Genomic DNA, 17,540 nt, shown 5'->3' with positions numbered 1-17,540 from the left:
GCAGATGGAGTATAATATGGGGAAATGTGAGGTTATTCACTTTGGTAGGAAGAATAGAAAAACAGAATATTTTTTAGATGGTAAGAAACTATTAATTGTTGGTGTTCAGAGAGATTTAGGTGTCCTTGTACAAGAAACACAAAATGTTAGCATGTAGGTACAACAAACAATTAGGAAGGCAAATGTCACGTTGGCCTTTATTGCAAGGGGGTTGGAGTACAAGAGTAAGGAAGTCTTACTACAGTTGTACAGGGCTTTGGTGAGACCTCACCTGGAGTATTGTGTACAGCATTGGTCTCCTTATCTAAGGAAGGGTATACTTGCCTTTGAGGCGGTGCAACGAAGGTTCACTAGATTGATTCCTGGGATGAGAGGGTTGTTCTACGAGTAGAGATTGAGTAGAATGGGCCTATACTCTCTGGAGTTTAGAAGAATAAGAGGTGATCTCATTGAATCATAGAATCATAGAAGTTACAACATGGAAACAGGCCCTTCGGCCCAACATGTCCATGTTGCCCAGTTTATACCACTAAGCTAGTCCCAATTTCCTGCACTTGGCCCATATCCCTCTATACCCATCTTACCCATGTAACTGTCCAAATGCTTTTTAAAAGACAAAATTGTACCCGCCTCTACTACTGCCTCTGGCAGCTCGTTCCAGACACTCACCACCCTTTGAGTGAAAAAATTGCCCCTCTGGACCCTTTTGTATCTCTCCCCTCTCACCTTAAATCTATGCCCCCTCGTTATAGACTCCCCTACCTTTGGGAAAAGATTTTGACTATCTACCTTATCTATGCCCCTCATTATTTTATAGACTTCTATAAGATCACCCCTTAACCTCCTACTCTCCAGGGAAAAAAGTCCCAGTCTGTCTAACCTCTCCCTATAAGTCAAACCATCAAGTCCCGGTAGCATCCTAGTAAATCTTTTCTGCACTCTTTCTAGTTTAATAATATCCTTTCTATAATAGGGTGACCAGAACTGTACACAGTATTCCAAGTGTGGCCTCACCAATGCCCTGTACAACTTCAACAAGACATCCCAACTCCTGCATTCAATGTTCTGACCAATGAAACCAAGCATGCCGAATGCCTTCTTCACCACCCTATCCACCTGTGACTCCACTTTCAAGGAGCTATGAACCTGTACTCCTAGATCTCTTTGTTCTATAACTCTCCCCAACGCCCTACCATTAACGGAGTAGGTCCTGGCCCAATTCGATCTACCAAAATGCATCACCTCACATTTATCTAAATTAAACTCCATCTGCCATTCATCGGCCCACTGGCCCAATTTATCAAGATCCCGTTGCAATCCTAGATAACCTTCTTCACTGTCCACAATGCCACCAATCTTGGTTTCATCTGCAAACTTACTAACCATGCCTCCTAAATTCTCATCCAAATCATTAATATAAATAACAAATAACAGCGGACCCAGCACCGATCCCTGAGGCACACCGCTGGACACAGGCATCCAGTTTGAAAAACAACCCTCTACAACCACCCTCTGTCTTCTGTCGTCAATCCAATTTTGTATCCAAAAACATATAAGATTCTGAGGGGGCTTGACAGGGTAGATACTGAGAGGTTGTTTCCCCTGGCTGGAGAGTCTAGAACTAGGGGCCATAGTCTCAGGATAAGGGGTCGCCCATTTAAGACTGAGATGAGAAGAAATTTCTTCACTCAGGGTTGTGAATCTTTGGAATTCTCTACCCCAGAGGGCTGTGCATGCTCAGTCGTTGAATATGTTCAGTGCTGAGATAGATAGATTTTTGGACTCTCAGGGAATTAAGGGATATGGGGATCAGGCGGAAAAGTGGAGTTGAGGTTGAAGATCAGCCATGATCTTATTGAATGGCGGAGCAGGCTCGAGGGGCCATATGGCCTACCCCTGCTCCTATTTCTTATGTTCACACAGTCCTGTCCCTCAGTGTCCTGCAGCACACGATCTAGTACCTCAGTGTCCTACAGCACACGGTCCTGTATCTCAGTCTCCTACAACACAGTCTGTACCTCAGTCTCCTACAGCACACGGACCTGTACCTCTGTCTCCTACATCACACGGACCTGTACCTCAGTCTCCTAGAGCACAGTCTGTACCTCAGTCTCCTAAAGCACTGTCCTGTACCTCAGTCTCCTACAGCACATGGTCCTGTACCTCAGTCTCCTACAGCACACGGTCCTGTACCTCAGTCTCCTAGAGCACAGTTTGTCTCTCTGCCTGCTAGAGCACAGTTTTTTTTTCATTCATGGGATGTGGGTGTCGCTGGCAGGGCCGGCATTTATTGCCCATCCCTAATTGCCCTTCAGAAGGTGGTGGTGAGCCGCCTTCTTGAACCGCTGCAGTCTGTGTGGTAAATGTTCTCCCACTCTGCTGTTCGGTAGGGGGTTCCAGAATTTTGACTCAGCGACGATGAAGGAACGGCGATATATTTCCAAGTCAGGAAAGTGTGTGATTTGGAAGGGAATGTGCAGGTGGTGTTGTTCCCATGCGCCTGCTGCCCTTGTCCTTCTAGGTGGTAGAGGTCGCGGGTTTGGGAGGTGCTGTCGAAGAAGCCTTAGCGAGTTGCTGCAGTGCATCCTGTGGATGATACACACTGCAGCCACGGTGCGCCGGTGGTGAAGGGAGTGAATGTTTAAGGTGGTGAATGGGGTTCCAATCAAGCGGGCTGCTTTGTCCTGGATGGTGTCGAGCTTCTTGAGTGTTGTTGGAGCTGCACTCATCCAGGCAAGTGGAGAGTATTACATCCCACTCCTGACTTGTGCCTTATAGATGTTGGAAAGGCTCTGGGGAGACAGTCTGTATCTCAGTGTCCTACAGTACACTGTGCTGTATCTCAGCCTCCTACTGCACAGACTGTACCTCAGTCTCTTACAGCACAGTCTGTCCCTCAGTCTCCTACAGCACATGGCCCTGTACCTCAGTCTCCTACTGCACACTATCCTGTACCTCAGTCTCCTACTGCACACTGTCCTGTACCTCAGTCTCCTATAGCACATGGCCCTGTCCCTCAGTCTCCTATAGCACAGTCTGTACCTCAGTCTCCTATAGCACAGTCTGTACCTCAGTCTCCTATAGCACAGTCTGTCCCTCAGTCTCCCATAGCACATGGCCCTGTCCCTCAGTCTCCCATAGCACATGGCCCTGTACCTCAGTCTCCTATAGCACGGTCTGAACCTCAGTTTCCTAAAGCAGTCTCTCCATCAGTCACCTACAGCGCATAGAATCATAGAATAATAGAATGGTCACAGCATGGAAGGAGGCCATTTGCCCCATCGAGTCTGTGCCAGATCTCTGCATCAGCAATCCAGCTAGTCCCACCCCAGCCCTATCCCCGTAGCCCTGCAAATTTTTTCCCTTCAAGTATTTATCCAATTCCCTTTTGAAAGCCACAACTGAATCTGCCTCCACCACCCCCTCAGGCAGTGCTTTCCAGACCATAACTACTCACTAGTATAAAAGTTTTTCTTCGTGTCGCCTTTGGTTCATTTGCCAATCACCTTAAATCTATGTCCTCTGGTTCTTGACCCTTCCACCAATGGGAACAGTTTCTCTCTATCTACTCTGTCTAGACCCTTCATGATTTTGAATACCTCTATCAAATCTCCTCTCAACCTTCTCTGCTCTAAGGAGAGCAACCCCAGCTTCTCCAGTCTATGCACGTAACTGAAGTCCCTCATCCCTGGAATCATTCCAGTAAATCTCTTCTGCACCATCTCTAAGGCCCTCACATCCTTCCTAAAGTCCAGTGCCCAGAATTGGACACAATACTTCAGTTGTGGCCAAAACAGTGTTTTATAAAGGTTCATCATGACCTCCGTGTTTTTGTACTCTATGTATCTATTTATAAAGCCTAGGATCCCGTATGCTTTCTGAACCGCTTTCTCAACCTGTCCTGCCACCTTCAAAGTATACCCACAGATCTCTCTTTTCCTGCACCCCTTTTAGAATTGTGCCCTCTAGTTTATATTGCCTCACTTCATTCTTCCTACCGAAATGTATCACTTTACACTTTTCTGCGTTAAATTTCATCTGCCATGTGTCCGCCTATGCCACCAGCCTGTCTATATCCTCTTGAAGTCTATCACTATCCTCACTGTTCACTACACTTCCAAGTTTTGTGAAATCTGCAAATTTTGAAATTGTGCTCTGTACACTCAAGTCCAAGTCATTAATATATCTCAAAAAAAGCAGTGGTCCTAGTATCGACCCCTGGGGAACATCACTGTACACCTCCCTCCAGTCCGAAAAACAACCATTTACCATTACTCTCTGTTTCCTGTCACTTAGCCAATTTCATATCCATGCTGACACTGCCCCTTTATTCTATGGGCTTCAACTTTGCTGACAAGCTTATTATATGGCACTTTATCAAATGTCTTTTGGAAGTCCATATACAAAACATTAACTACATTGCCCTCATCGACTCTCTCTGTTACCTCATCAAAAAACTCAAATCAAGTTGGTTAAACACGATTTGCCTTTAACAAATCCGTGCTAGCTTTCCTTAATTAATCCACACTTGTCCAAGTGTCCACTTGTCCCGGATTATCGTTTCTAAAAGTTTGCCCTCTACTGAGGTTAAACTGACTGGCCTGTAGTTGCTGGGTTTATCCTTACATCCTTTTTTGAACAAGGGAGTAACATTTGCAATTCTCCAGTCCTCTGGCACCATCCCCGTATCTAAGGATGATTGGAAGATTATGGCCAGTACCTCCGCAATTTCCACCCTTACTTCCCTCAGCAACCTAGGATGCATCCCATCCAGACCGGATGACTTATCTACTTTATGTATAGCTAGCCTTTCAAGTACCTCAGTCTCCTACAGCACAGTCTGTCCCTCAGTTTCCTACAACACAAGGTCCTGTACTTCAGTCTCCTACAGCACACAGTCCTCTCCCTCAGGCTCCTACAGCACAGTCTGTAACTCAGTCTCCTACAGCACACGGTCCTGTACCTCAGTCTCCTACAGCACACAGTCCTCTCCCTCAGGCTCCTACAGCACAGTCTGTACCTCAGTCTCCTTCAGTACACGGTCCTGTACCTCAGTTTAATTTTTGTGACTGTTATTGACACTTTTAGTCCTGATGCTGAACATCACTAGTTACATCTCTGCACAGTTTAATCCCCTTTTGTACCAGTGCCCTTGTGTCAGTCTGTGCGTGGGGTGAAATGCTCCTGTTGGATTGCTCTTACCTGTTCACACATTAGGTTGAGAATGTAGTCAGTGTTAAACCTCTCCCGTGGGTAAAACAGCTGCAGGGAAAAAGCTGAGAGTTAGTGATACAAGCAATCAGAGAGAAGCAGAATCTGTCTGATATTGAAGATTCAAATCAACAGCTTCTCCAAATGGCTTCCCCAAAGATTCAGTCCGTGTCATCAGAATCCAATGTGGCACTGAGCCGTACAGAACAGAATGATCTCAGATTCGATCCTGGTCTCTGCTGAGTCAGGTGATCTCAGCCAATATAGCAACAGGAGTGGCACAATTGACACTGGCACCCTGGGTTAGGGATTGGTAAAAAAACAGCAATGGTTCCTCTTCTTTACCATGATGTAGTGACCCTTGCCAGAAAGTGCACATGTGGGGAGAGCATGTCAGACTTAGATGTGATAATCCCCATCGTCCAATAGCATCCTAATACTTGTGGTCGAGGCTCAAATGTGAAGAACGAGTAGCTTGGCGAGTTCATTGGGATGGTTGGGCTACAACCATGGGGGGGGGGGGAATTCCAGCACCTTCGAGGGAAGAGGGGAGAAACTGGAGAGAAAGATGATTAGGAACAGTGTCACCCATTCAATCAAAACGGGACATTGGACGTTACTGTAAGATGCAGGACAATTCTAAACAATGCTGTAAGTTTCTATATATTGGAACAGGCAGTCTTGACCACACCTCAGAGTCACTGTCTGATATCACCAGAGCTTTAGCGTTCAAAGGGACTATCTCGAGATTCGGTTACTAACCATGGTGGAAAACACAAGCTAGAAACAGATAACAGTAATTAAAACCAACTTACACTTATCAGGACAAGTAATATAAAGCAGCAACAGGTAACTAACAATAACTATATAGAAGAAGACTATCTATGACAGCTCACTGTGTGTAGTGTACCTCTGTTACTGATTACTGACAGTCACTGTATACTGTACTTCTATTACTGATCACTGAGAGTCACTGTGTACTGTACTTCTATTACTGATTACTGACAGTCACTGTGTACTGTACCTCTGTTACTGATCACTGACAGTCACTGTGTACTGTACTTCTATTACTGATTACTGACAGTCACTGTGTACTGTACTTCTATTACTGATTACTGACAGTCACTGTGTACTGTACTTCTATTACTGATTACTGACAGTCACTGTGTACTGTACTTCTATTACTGATTACTGACAGTCACTGTGTACTGTACTTCTATTAGTGATCACTGACAGTCACTGTGTACTGTACTTCTATTACTGATTACTGACAGTCACTGTGTACTGTACTTCTGTTACTGATGACTGACAGTCACTGTGTACTGTACTTCTATTAGTGATCACTGACAGTCACTGTGTACTGTACTTCTATTAATGATCACTGACAGTCACTGTGTACTGTACTTCTATTACTGATTACTGACAGTCACTGTGTACTGTACTTCTGTTACTGATGACTGACAGTCACTGTGTACTGTACTTCTATTACTGATCACTGACAGTCACTGTGTACTGTACTTCTATTACTGATTACTGACAGTCACTGTGTACTGTACTTCTATTAGTGATCACTGACAGTCACTGTGTACTGTACTTCTATTACTGATTACTGACAGTCACTGTGTACTGTACTTCTATTACTGATTACTGACAGTCACTGTGTACTGTACTTCTATTAGTGATCACTGACAGTCACTGTGTACTGTACTTCTATTACTGATGACTGACAGTCACTGTGTACTGTACTTCTATTAGTGATCACTGAGAGTCACTGTGTACTGTACTTCTATTACTGATTACTGACAGTCACTGTGTACTGTACTTCTATTAATGATCACTGACAGTCACTGTGTACTGTACTTCTATTACTGATTACTGACAGTCACTGTATACTGTACCTGTTACTGATCACTGAGAGTCACTGTGTACTGTACTTCTATTACTGATCACTGACAGTCACTGTGTACTGTATTTCTATTACTGATTACTGACAGTCACTGTATACTGTACCTCTGTTACTGATCACTGACAGTCACTGTGTACTGTACTTCTATTACTGATCACTGACAGTCACTGTGTACTGTACTTCTGTTACCGATGACTGACAGTCACTGTGTACTGTACCTCTGTTACTGATGACTGACAGTCACTGTGTACTGTACCTGTTACTGATTACTGACAATCACGTTATACTGTACCTACGCTACTGATTACCAACAGTCACTGTATACTGTACCTCTGTTACTGATGACTGAAGATCACTGTGTACTGTACCTGTTACTGATTACTGACAATCACGTTATACTGTACCTACGCTACTGATTACCGACAGTCACTGTATACTGTACCTGTTACTGATTACTGACAATCACTGTGTACTGTACCTGTTATTGATTATTGACTGTACCTCTGTTACTGATTACTGACAGTTACTGTGTACTGTATCTCTGTTACTGATTACTCACAGACACTGTGTACTGTACCTGTTACTGATTAATGTCAATCATTGTGTACTGTAGCTCTGTTATTGATTACTGACAATCACTGTACACTTTACCTGTGTTACTGATTACTAACAGTCACTGTGTACTGTACCTGTATTACAGATTACTGACAATCACTGTATACGGTAGCTGTTACTGATTGCTGACAGTCACTATACTGTATCTCTGTTACTGATTGACAATCACTGTGTACTGTACATGTATTAACTGATTACTCAGTCACTGTGTAATGTACCTGTTACTGATTACAATCACTGTGTACTGCACCCCTGTTACTGATTACTGACAATCACTGTACACTATACCTATTACAGGTTGCTGACAATCACTATACTGTGCCTCTGTTATTGATTACTGACTATACATCTGTAAGCGATTATTGACAATCACTGTAGACTGTACTTCTGTTACTGATTATTGACAGTCACTATACTGTACCTCTATTACTGATTACTCACAGTCGCTGTATACTGTACCTTTTACTGATTACTGACAATCACTATATACTGTACCTCTGTTACTGATTACTGACAGTCACTGTATACTGTACTTCTATTACTGATTACTCACAGTCGCTGTATACTGTACCTTTTACTGATTACTGACAATCACTGTGTACAGTACCTCTATTACAGATTACTGATGATCACTGTATACTATACCTGTTACTGATCACTGACAATCACTATACTGTACCTTTGTTACTGATAACTCATGATCACTGTAAACTGTATCTGTTACTGATTACTAACAGTTACTGTGTACTGTACCTCTGTTAGTGATTACCACAGTCATGTGTTCTGTACCTCTGTCACTGATTACTAACAGTCACAGTGTTCTGTACCTGACACTGATTACTGACAGTCATTGTATACTGTACCTCTGTTAGTGATTACTGATAATCATTGTGTACTGTACCCCTGTTGCTGATTACTGACAGTCACTGTGTACTGTACCCGTTACTGATTACTGGTACTGTGTACTGTACTTCTGTTACAGATTACTGTACCCTTATTACATGTTACTGACAGTTGGGTTGTACTGTACCCATATTACATGTTACTGACAGTTGGGTTGTACTGTACCCATATTACAGGTTACTGACAGTTGGGTTGTACTGTACCCATATTACAGGTTACTAACAGTTGGTCTGTACTGCACCCATATTATAGTTGGTGTATACCGTATCCATATTACAGTTGGTGTGTACTGTACCTATATTACAGGTTACTGACAGCTGATGTGTACTGTACTCATGTTACAGGTTACAAACAGTTCGTGTGCATTGTAGTCATAATACAGTTGGTGTGTACTGTACCCATATTACATATTACTGATAGTTGGTGTACCATACCCATATTACAGGTTACTGACAGTTAGTGTGTACTGTACCCATATTACAGGTTACTGACAGTTAGTGTGTACTGTACCCATATTACAGTTGGCGTGTACATATCCATATGACAGGTTACTAACAGTTAGTGTGTACTGTATCAATCTTACAGGTTACTAACTGTTGGTGTGTACTGTACCCATATTACAGGTTACTAACTGTTGGTGTGTACTGTACCCATATTACAGGTTACTAACTGTTGGTGTGTACTGTACCCATATTACAGGTTACTAACGGTTGGTGTGTACTGTACCCATATTACAGGTTACTAACGATTGGTGTGTACTGTACCCATATTACAGGTTACTAACGGTTGGTGTGTACTGTATCCATATTACAGGTTACTAACGGTTGGTGTGTACTGTACCTCTTTGCGTAGGTAGAGCTTCCAAGGGATGTTGACGTAGGAGAAGTATACACTGGCTGTCCGCCTGTACAATTGGGTTTTTATATTCTCATCTTGTAACAACACTGTTAAGACAAAGAGACAAAGAACGAACTTGCATTTATATTGCGCCTTTCATGATCTCAGGACGTCCCAAAGCGCTTCACAACCAATGAAGTACTTTTGATGTGTAATCACTGTTGTGATGTAGGAAAATGCAACAGCCAATTTGCACAAAGCAAGGTCCTACAAAGAACAATGAGGCAAGTGACCAATGCAGTGTTTTAATGTTGTTAATTGGTAATTGACACCACTGCTCTTCTTCAAATAGTGCCATGGGATCTTTTACATCCACCTGAGAGGGCAGATGGGGCCTTGGTTTCATGTCTCATCTGAAAGGAATCACCTTCGACAGTGCAGCACTCCCTCAGTACTGCACTAAAAAGTGTCAGCCTGGATTGTGTGCTCAAGCCCTGGAATGGGGTTTAAACCCACAACTTTCTGACTCAGAGGTGAGAGTGCTATCAACTGAGCCAAGGCTATTGGGTGGAAACAAAAAGGTTTGAGGGAAAGGATCACTCACCGTTGCTTAGAGCAGCAGCATCAGACAGTACAAGTACAGGACACTCGGTAGAAATAATACTGGGGACAATCACAAAGACACACGTAGAGACAGACCTGTATCTCCTGTTAACATGGTACAATGCAAAAGGAATTTATTCTCTCTGTTGTGCACACTAGGGTAAACTTTACAAAGTTGTGCATTAGTTTTAATGGACAAAAAATCTGGCCGGATTCCTGCATGTCCGATATGTGATGCCACTGAGTGAAGATCTGTGCTGGGAATGTGAATGCATAACATCTAACCTGATAAGGCAAAGTAAACTGCTTGATGACCCCCTCTCGTGCTACGTGCTTGACCTTACCTGGAGCTCTCTTTTGTGGAGCTGGGGAAAGCTGAAATTCACTGGTAGTTGTGGATGTAGAAGGGGGAGGAAAAGAAGGAGGAGGAGGAGGAGGAGGTGACAGCGGAAGCCCTGTTGCTGGTGGAGCAAATATCTGTGCAAGCTGGTCCTGTATCGAGCGCTGGGAGGACGGAGGATGGCGCTGTGGTTTTAGGGCTGGTTTAGGCGGAACCTTTGCAGCAGGTGTTTCATTTATGGCAGAGGTAAAATCATCCTGAAATAGAAATAGGAGAGGCTTTAGAGAAAGCACTGATCTTCATTTATAACCATGATGTGGAGATGCCGGTGATGGACTGGGGTGGACAAATGTAAGGAATCTTACAACACCAGGTTATAGTCCAACAATTTTATTTTAAAATCACAAGCTTTCGGAGATTATCCCCTTCGTCAGGTGACGAAGGGGATAATCTCCGAAAGCTTGTGATTTTAAAATAAAATTGTTGGACTATAACCTGGTGTTGTAAGATTCCTTACATTCATTTATAATCTTTTATTCATATTGACTTTCTTTCCAAAACCTCAGACTGCCTGCACCACACAATCAGCACTGGTGGGAGGGCAAATAGGCAAACCTCTATGTATGTGACAGGTGAGTCTGACTCCTTTGCTCTCCCTTTCCTGAAGGGAAGTGGCCAGCCTCCACTTGATGTCTCTCCTCCCCCACTGGCCCGGCTCTGATCAGCCAAATATCTGCGACTGCTGGGTATGACACTGTATCAAACCGGTCCGTGTGGACTAGGCTGACCACCCACCTGGCTCTGGACCGGTCCAGGGACTGAGATATCCGAGAAACCAGGCAGGAATAAGTCCAGTTTTCAACACTGTGCACACCCGTGAAATAGTTTGATTCCACAAGTGTAAACACAAAACACACTTTCCACGTAAGGAATTGGACCGAACGGCCCACACGCATTCGGACCCCGTCTGATTTACTGGTGACTTTTCAAAAAGTGAGGAATAAATGGGGCTCGAATGATTCTAAAAAAAACTTCACTTAAAAAGAAAAGACTTACATTTAGAAACTGCCTCATCACATCTCTCAGAAAAATATCAAAGTGCTTTGTTCACAATGAATTACTTTGAAGAGCAATGACTGTTGTTAGGTAGGCAAACACAGCAGCCATTTAAAAAAAAATCATTCATGGGATGTGGGCATCGCTGGCGAGGCCGGCATTTATTGCCCATCCCTAATTGCCCTTGAGAAGGTGGTGGTGAGCCGCCTTCTTGAACCGCTGCAGTCCGTGTGGTGAAGGTTCTCCCACAGTGCTGTTAGGTTGGGAATTCCAGGATTTTGACCCAGCGACCATGAAGGAACGGCCGATATATATCCAAGTCGAGATGGTGTGTGACTTAGAGGGGAACTTGGGGGTGGTGTTGTTCCCATGCACCTGCTGCCCTTGCCTCTATGTAACGAAGGTCACGGCTTTGCTGTCGAAGAAGCCTTGGCGAGTTGCTGCATTGCATCCTGTGGATGGTACACACTGCAGCCACGATGAGCTGGTGGTGAAGAGAGTGAATGTTTAGGGTGGTGGATGGGGTGCCAATCAAGCGGACTGGTGGTGGATGGTGTCGAGTTTCTTGAGTGTTGTTGGAGCTGCACTCATCCAGGCAAGTGGAGAGTATTCCATCACACTCCTGACTTGTGCCTTGTAGGTAGCGGAGGGGTTTTGGGGAGTCAGGAGGTGAGTCACTCGCTGCAGAATACCCAGCCTCTGACCTGAAAATAGCAAGATCCCACAAACAGCAATGAGAGAAATGACCATTAATCAGTTTTTGGTGGTGTTGGTTGAGGGAGAAATGTTGGCCAGGAAACTGGGAGAACTGGGAGAACTCCCTACTCTTCTTCAAATTGAACAGGGCCTTGGTTTAACATTTCACCGAATGACGGCATCTCTCAAAATGCAATACTCCAGTGACTGAATCCTCCACTACAGCAGGACACATTGCCTTACTGAAGCTCAGTGTGTGACAGTGAGGCCCAGATTACACCAGATGCCGACTACGTTAAAAACCCTTCCCATTTTTCCGATTGCTCCTTGTTACTGGAATTCCACACACTGTTTACCTCTGTATTGGGTTGCCAACCCTCCAGGATTTCCCTGGAATCTCTAGGAATTAAAGATTAATCTCCTGGACACTGCTGCGAGCAACTCCCGGGAGAAAAATCATATGGGACTTAAAAAAATTGTTTGTTTTCTTCATTTTCTTTGAACACTTTCACTTCTTAGTTATAAAAATATTGGAGACTGGAAAAAACGCTGTTTGACGGTGGGGTGCTTGGAGGTGGTAGGTCATGTGAGGAAACCTCCAGGAATACGTCCAGCCAGAGTTGACCACCTTACCTCCGTAGGGGACGCTGGTGCTCTCATTCCTAAAAGGGATAACGCCTCATCCTTGGGGTCATTTTTCTTCAGGAATGGTTTTGCCGACCTCCTGGAGACAGAGAAGGGAAATATTAGATGTTGGGACCAACAGGACAGTGTAAGGGGGTGGCGGTGGAGGGGTGCATGGTGTACTCAGTCCAAACCTGGACAGCTGATAGACTCTGCACAGGATCCAGGACATTTTAAGCTTCAAACAGTTAAGGGACTGTGCATTCACTAAACACAAAACATGTTCGCCCAGTTTTTAAAAGGCAACAATCAAAAACCAGACCATTGCTGTCCGGTTTTCGGTTATTAAGTACCAAAAGCAGAATATCCAATTTAACGGTGGATATATTGGCCTAGAAATCTGAGGACATTGTGCCGTTTTACAGTCTGAGCCGGAAGTGAGCCACCCGCCATATTGGTATCGGCATCAAAACAGGTGTCCAGGGCCCACACTGGAAACAGGCGTTAGGCCCTTTGCATATACAAATAAGGAACCTAATGTCTGTTTGATGCCTTCTTTACCAAATTGGTTTGCCCTGATTGCAGTCGGCATGGGGTGCCGGAAAGTCAGGTCTATATGTGGCCTAACCAGGGGTTCTTAAAGGGACCGCTGCAGGGCGCCACCAAAAAGGTACATTTTTCAAAAATACTTACCTGAATGTGGAGCCAGAGAAGCACTCCTGCTACTCCTGACTCCACACTAAAACCACAGGCCGCTGCATGCCACCGCTCGACCCCTCCTTCCGATAGCCTCCCTCTCCTGGTCACTCCCCGCCTCTCCGATGACCTAACTGAGGGCCGCTGCCAGCGACCCAGTGGGCTGAAATTCAAATGGTTTTTGCCGGCAAGCTGCCTGGGAACACCCAGTAGGCATCTGCAACTCTCCCGTCTGACGTAAATGAGGCCCGAGGCCCACTATGAGGTGGGCCTCAGGCCTACCTGTTCTGGCGCAGGGATTGATTCCTGGAGGAACCAGTTTCTAGGCCAATCTCCCTAAAAGGATGAAGGATATTGAAAATGTCTCAATGTATTGTAATCCCCCGCAGAGTTCAGGAGAACTGGACATTGCAGATTGATAGCTTCACCCTTTAGCCACCAGTGAATTGGACACCATGGTTCCGTGGACCCTCATACAACAGCAGGAAATATGTTCGAACCAGCCTACCAAGTTAGTGGAAGACTCCAATGCACCTGAGGCAATAGAATGGATTGGAATAGTCATCCCCCCTTGTCCATCAAAACACAAACTATTTGTTGTTCACATCCAATATTGCGCCGTGCTCACTGCTCGACACTGCGGAACTTCCACTCTCTGCTCTCACCTGATTGGTTTGTACAGAGGAGGAGGGGATGTCGGCCGGTTCTGGTATATTTTGATTATTTCTCGGATGTTTTGACTGGGCTCTGGTCGTGTGGTGCCCTGGAAGGACTTCACCACCTCTGGTTTCTTGGTCTCTTTTTCCGCACTCTCGTTTTTCTCCTTTTCCTCCTCTTTCTGCTGCTTGCCTTTGGTAGAGTTTGCTGGTGGAGGAGGGGGAGGAGGAGGGGATTCTATAGAAATAAACAGAGGACAGTGTTTAAGTTGAGGCTTATCGAAGGTAACGGTACTCATTATATTGCTCACGGGCCAACAGTGGTCTTTATGAGAATCTGTTAGTGTTTTGATGGGTGGCTGAACGGGTCGGAGGGTGGGTGGGTGTACGGGTCAGAGGGTGGGTGGGTGAACGGGTCAGAGGGTGGGTGGGTGTACGGGTCAGAGGGTGGGTGGGTGAACGGGTCAGAGGGTGGGTGGGTGTACGGGTCAGAGGGTGGGTGGGTGAACGGGTCAGAGGGTGGGTGGGTGAACGGGTCAGAGGGTGGGTGGGTGAACGGATCAGAGGGTAGGTGGGTGAACGGGTCAGAGGGTGGGTGGGTGAACGGGTCAGAGGGTGGGTGGGTGTACGGGTCAGAGAGTGGGTGGGTGTACGGGTCAGAGGGTAGGTGGGTGAACGGGTCAGAGGGTGGGTGGGTGAACGGGTCAGAGGGTGGGTGGGTGTACGGGTCAGAGGGTGGGTGGGTGAACGGATCAGAGGGTGGGTGGGTGTACGGGTCAGAGGGTAGGTGGGTGAACGGGTCAGAGGGTGGGTGGGTGAACGGGTCAGAGGGTGGGTGGGTGAACGGGTCAGAGGGTGGGTGGGTGAACGGGTCAGAGGGTGGGTGGGTGAACGGGTCAGAGGGTGGGTGGGTGAACGGGTCAGAGGGTGGGTGGGTGAACGGGTCAGAGGGTGGGTGGGTGAACGGGTCAGAGGGTGGGTGGGTGTACGGGTCAGAGGGTGGGTGGGTGAACGGGTCAGAGGGTGGGTGGGTGAACGGGTCAGAGGGTGGGTGGGTGAACTGGTCAGAGGGTTACTGTTACAAACAGTTGGCACGTGGGTAAGTTTGCTTAACAGCACTTTAATCCAAACTGATTTCAAAGCTGGACACTTGCTGACTGAATGACCAGCCGATACAGGAAAGAGCTAGAAGTCTACTTCAGAGTTACTCAGCCTAACACAGAGGCAGAACACAGAGGCCATGATATTGTGCCGAGGTTCAAAAATCTCACAATAATAAAATAAAATTTACCTAATCTGAGTTTTTAAATATTTTTACTAAAGTTTTTACTGGAAGACCTCGGCCGCTCCCAAAACCCTGGGCTTTGAATTGATATCTGTCCCCGGAGTTGTGACTCTGTTGACTGAAGGCAGATCCTGAATTCTGAGCATGTGCAGTGTGCACAATTTGCCGAGCTGCATCAGGAGCATTTAGTTAGCCCGGCTGATAAAAGAATTCTCTTCAGTATCTAAAAATATCGGTTTAATTGTCTTTCAGAATTATTTGAAGAAAATCTAGAGGACAAATTTCAAAAGTTTAACTCAGATAAAGAGTATATTGAGTGTTTTTTTTAACTGATACCATGAAGTATGTGGGACAAACAGGGGTCGCTCAAGAAAGGAAGAGAAGTGGAGGATAGGGAGATGGAGAGAGGGGCTGATCGGGAGAGGGAAAGAGGGGGACGATTAGGAGGGGGCGATTGGAAAAGGGAGAGATGGGGGCGATTGGGAGAGAGGGAGTGACTGGGAGAGGGAGAGAGAGGGGCAATCGGGAGGGGGAAAGTGGGGAGCTATTGGGAGAGGGAGGGAAGGGGATCGACCGGGCGAGGGAGGTTATCGAGGGAGAGAGGGGGGCAATTGGGAAAGGGAGAGAGGGGGGTGATCATGAGAGGAAGAGAGGGCGGTGATCAGGAGAGGGAGAGAAGGGAGGGATCGGGAGGATGAAAGAGGGGGGCTAATAGGAGGGGAGGGCGACCGAGAAGGGGGTGGGGGTGATTGGAGGAGGGGGCGATCGTGAGAAGGTGGCGATCGGGAGAGGGAGGCAATTGGGAGAGGAAGAGAGGGGCAATTGGGAGAGGGGTCAATAGGGAGGGAGAGGCAACCAGGAGAGGGAGAGAAGATGGCAAACGGGAGAGGGAGGGAGAGTGGGGGGGGGGGGCGACCAGAAGGGAGAAAGTGGGGGCGATTGGGAGGGAGGTGGGGGTGTGCGGTGTTGGCCGGCAATGGCAAGTGGTTTTAATGTGGAGCCGGGAGTAGCAGGAGTGCTCCTCCTGGCTCCACATTCAGGTAAGTATATTTTTAAAAAATTACCCTTTTGTTGACGGCCTCGATGGTCCCTTTCAGGACCCCTGGTTAGGCCACATGTAGACTTGGTTATCCGGCCCGGCGCTGGGTTCAGGGCAGCCCGATTTTTGGAAGGGCCCCCTATTTGCATATGCAAAGGGCCTAATGGCTGTTTCAGGTGTGGGCCTTTGATGCCTACACTGGAGCTTTTCCCAATAAGGCCGGCGATACACCTCCGGCGCGGAACGTGCGCACTCATTCCACCCACCATATTGGACACTTAAGCACTCATTTTACGTCAACAGATTTCCAGGCTATGCCATTTTCTAATGGTGTGTCTACAATAAGGACCATAAAGTATGTTGCTACTCGTGACTGTGGCAGTTATTGAGTACCCCTGATTCAAGGTGTCAGATGTCACCCACGTTGTTTTGTATATTTTACACTGCTCCAAGTTGATACATTTCTAGACGGAGTGAGGCTATATTTGAATGTGACTATCCTCCTTACATATTTTCTTTCCTACCGATTTTATGCCCCCCTCTCCTGGGGGTGCTGACTCCAGTTTGGGCACTGCCCTCTGGCACCTTGCCCAAGTGCTTGTTCCTCATATGCGAGCCTTTCAGCACTGGTGAGGAGTTGCTTGTGGTGCTCTTCACAGTCAAATAGCCTTAAAACATTTACTGTGTGGACTCCCACGTGAAGAATGGGTTTTTGGGCAAACTATCGGAGAACCAAGGGAAGATAGGAAAACACTTACGAACACACTGTCTTGGCACGGGGCTTTGCCTGTAATAGATTAGAAAAATCCTGGAGAACGCGCCCCCCGATTTCCTGACATGCGCCCCTGAGATGAGACTCCGTGCCATGAATACACATTTGTAAAATCTACCCTCATTCTTCAGCTTGAGTCGCCGCCCTCAGGAGAGGACTGCGGGGAAACTGGAGGAGATAAAAAAGACTGTTTCCATCAGTTTCATACTGCTATGATGGATGTTTCTGAAGTCTGACTGTCCTTCTGCTCCACCCCTTGAATGAGAGAACTAAAATAGGATCAGCTTCATCTGAAGACTAC

At 46.1% G+C, this 17,540-nt stretch overlaps 1 protein-coding gene across 1 annotated transcript in view; it reads right to left on the bottom strand.

Annotated features, from left to right (window-relative positions):
* LOC137341328 (unconventional myosin-XVB-like) overlaps positions 1-17,540 on the bottom strand; it is a 372,666-nt gene that overhangs the window by 95,554 nt on the left and 259,572 nt on the right. The window contains exons 42-46 of the mRNA XM_068004452.1: positions 14,153-14,381; positions 12,801-12,891; positions 10,420-10,672; positions 9,476-9,579; positions 5,203-5,262 (exon numbers count right to left, since the gene is read on the bottom strand). Coding sequence (XP_067860553.1) covers positions 5,203-5,262; positions 9,476-9,579; positions 10,420-10,672; positions 12,801-12,891; positions 14,153-14,381 — 737 coding nt within the window. The remainder of the gene's footprint in view (positions 1-5,202; positions 5,263-9,475; positions 9,580-10,419; positions 10,673-12,800; positions 12,892-14,152; positions 14,382-17,540) is intronic.

The sequence above is a fragment of the Heptranchias perlo genome, chromosome 23, assembly GCF_035084215.1.
Source record: "Heptranchias perlo isolate sHepPer1 chromosome 23, sHepPer1.hap1, whole genome shotgun sequence".
Classification (NCBI taxonomy): Eukaryota; Metazoa; Chordata; class Chondrichthyes; order Hexanchiformes; family Hexanchidae; genus Heptranchias; species Heptranchias perlo.
This window is presented reverse-complemented; position numbering and strand designations above follow the sequence as displayed.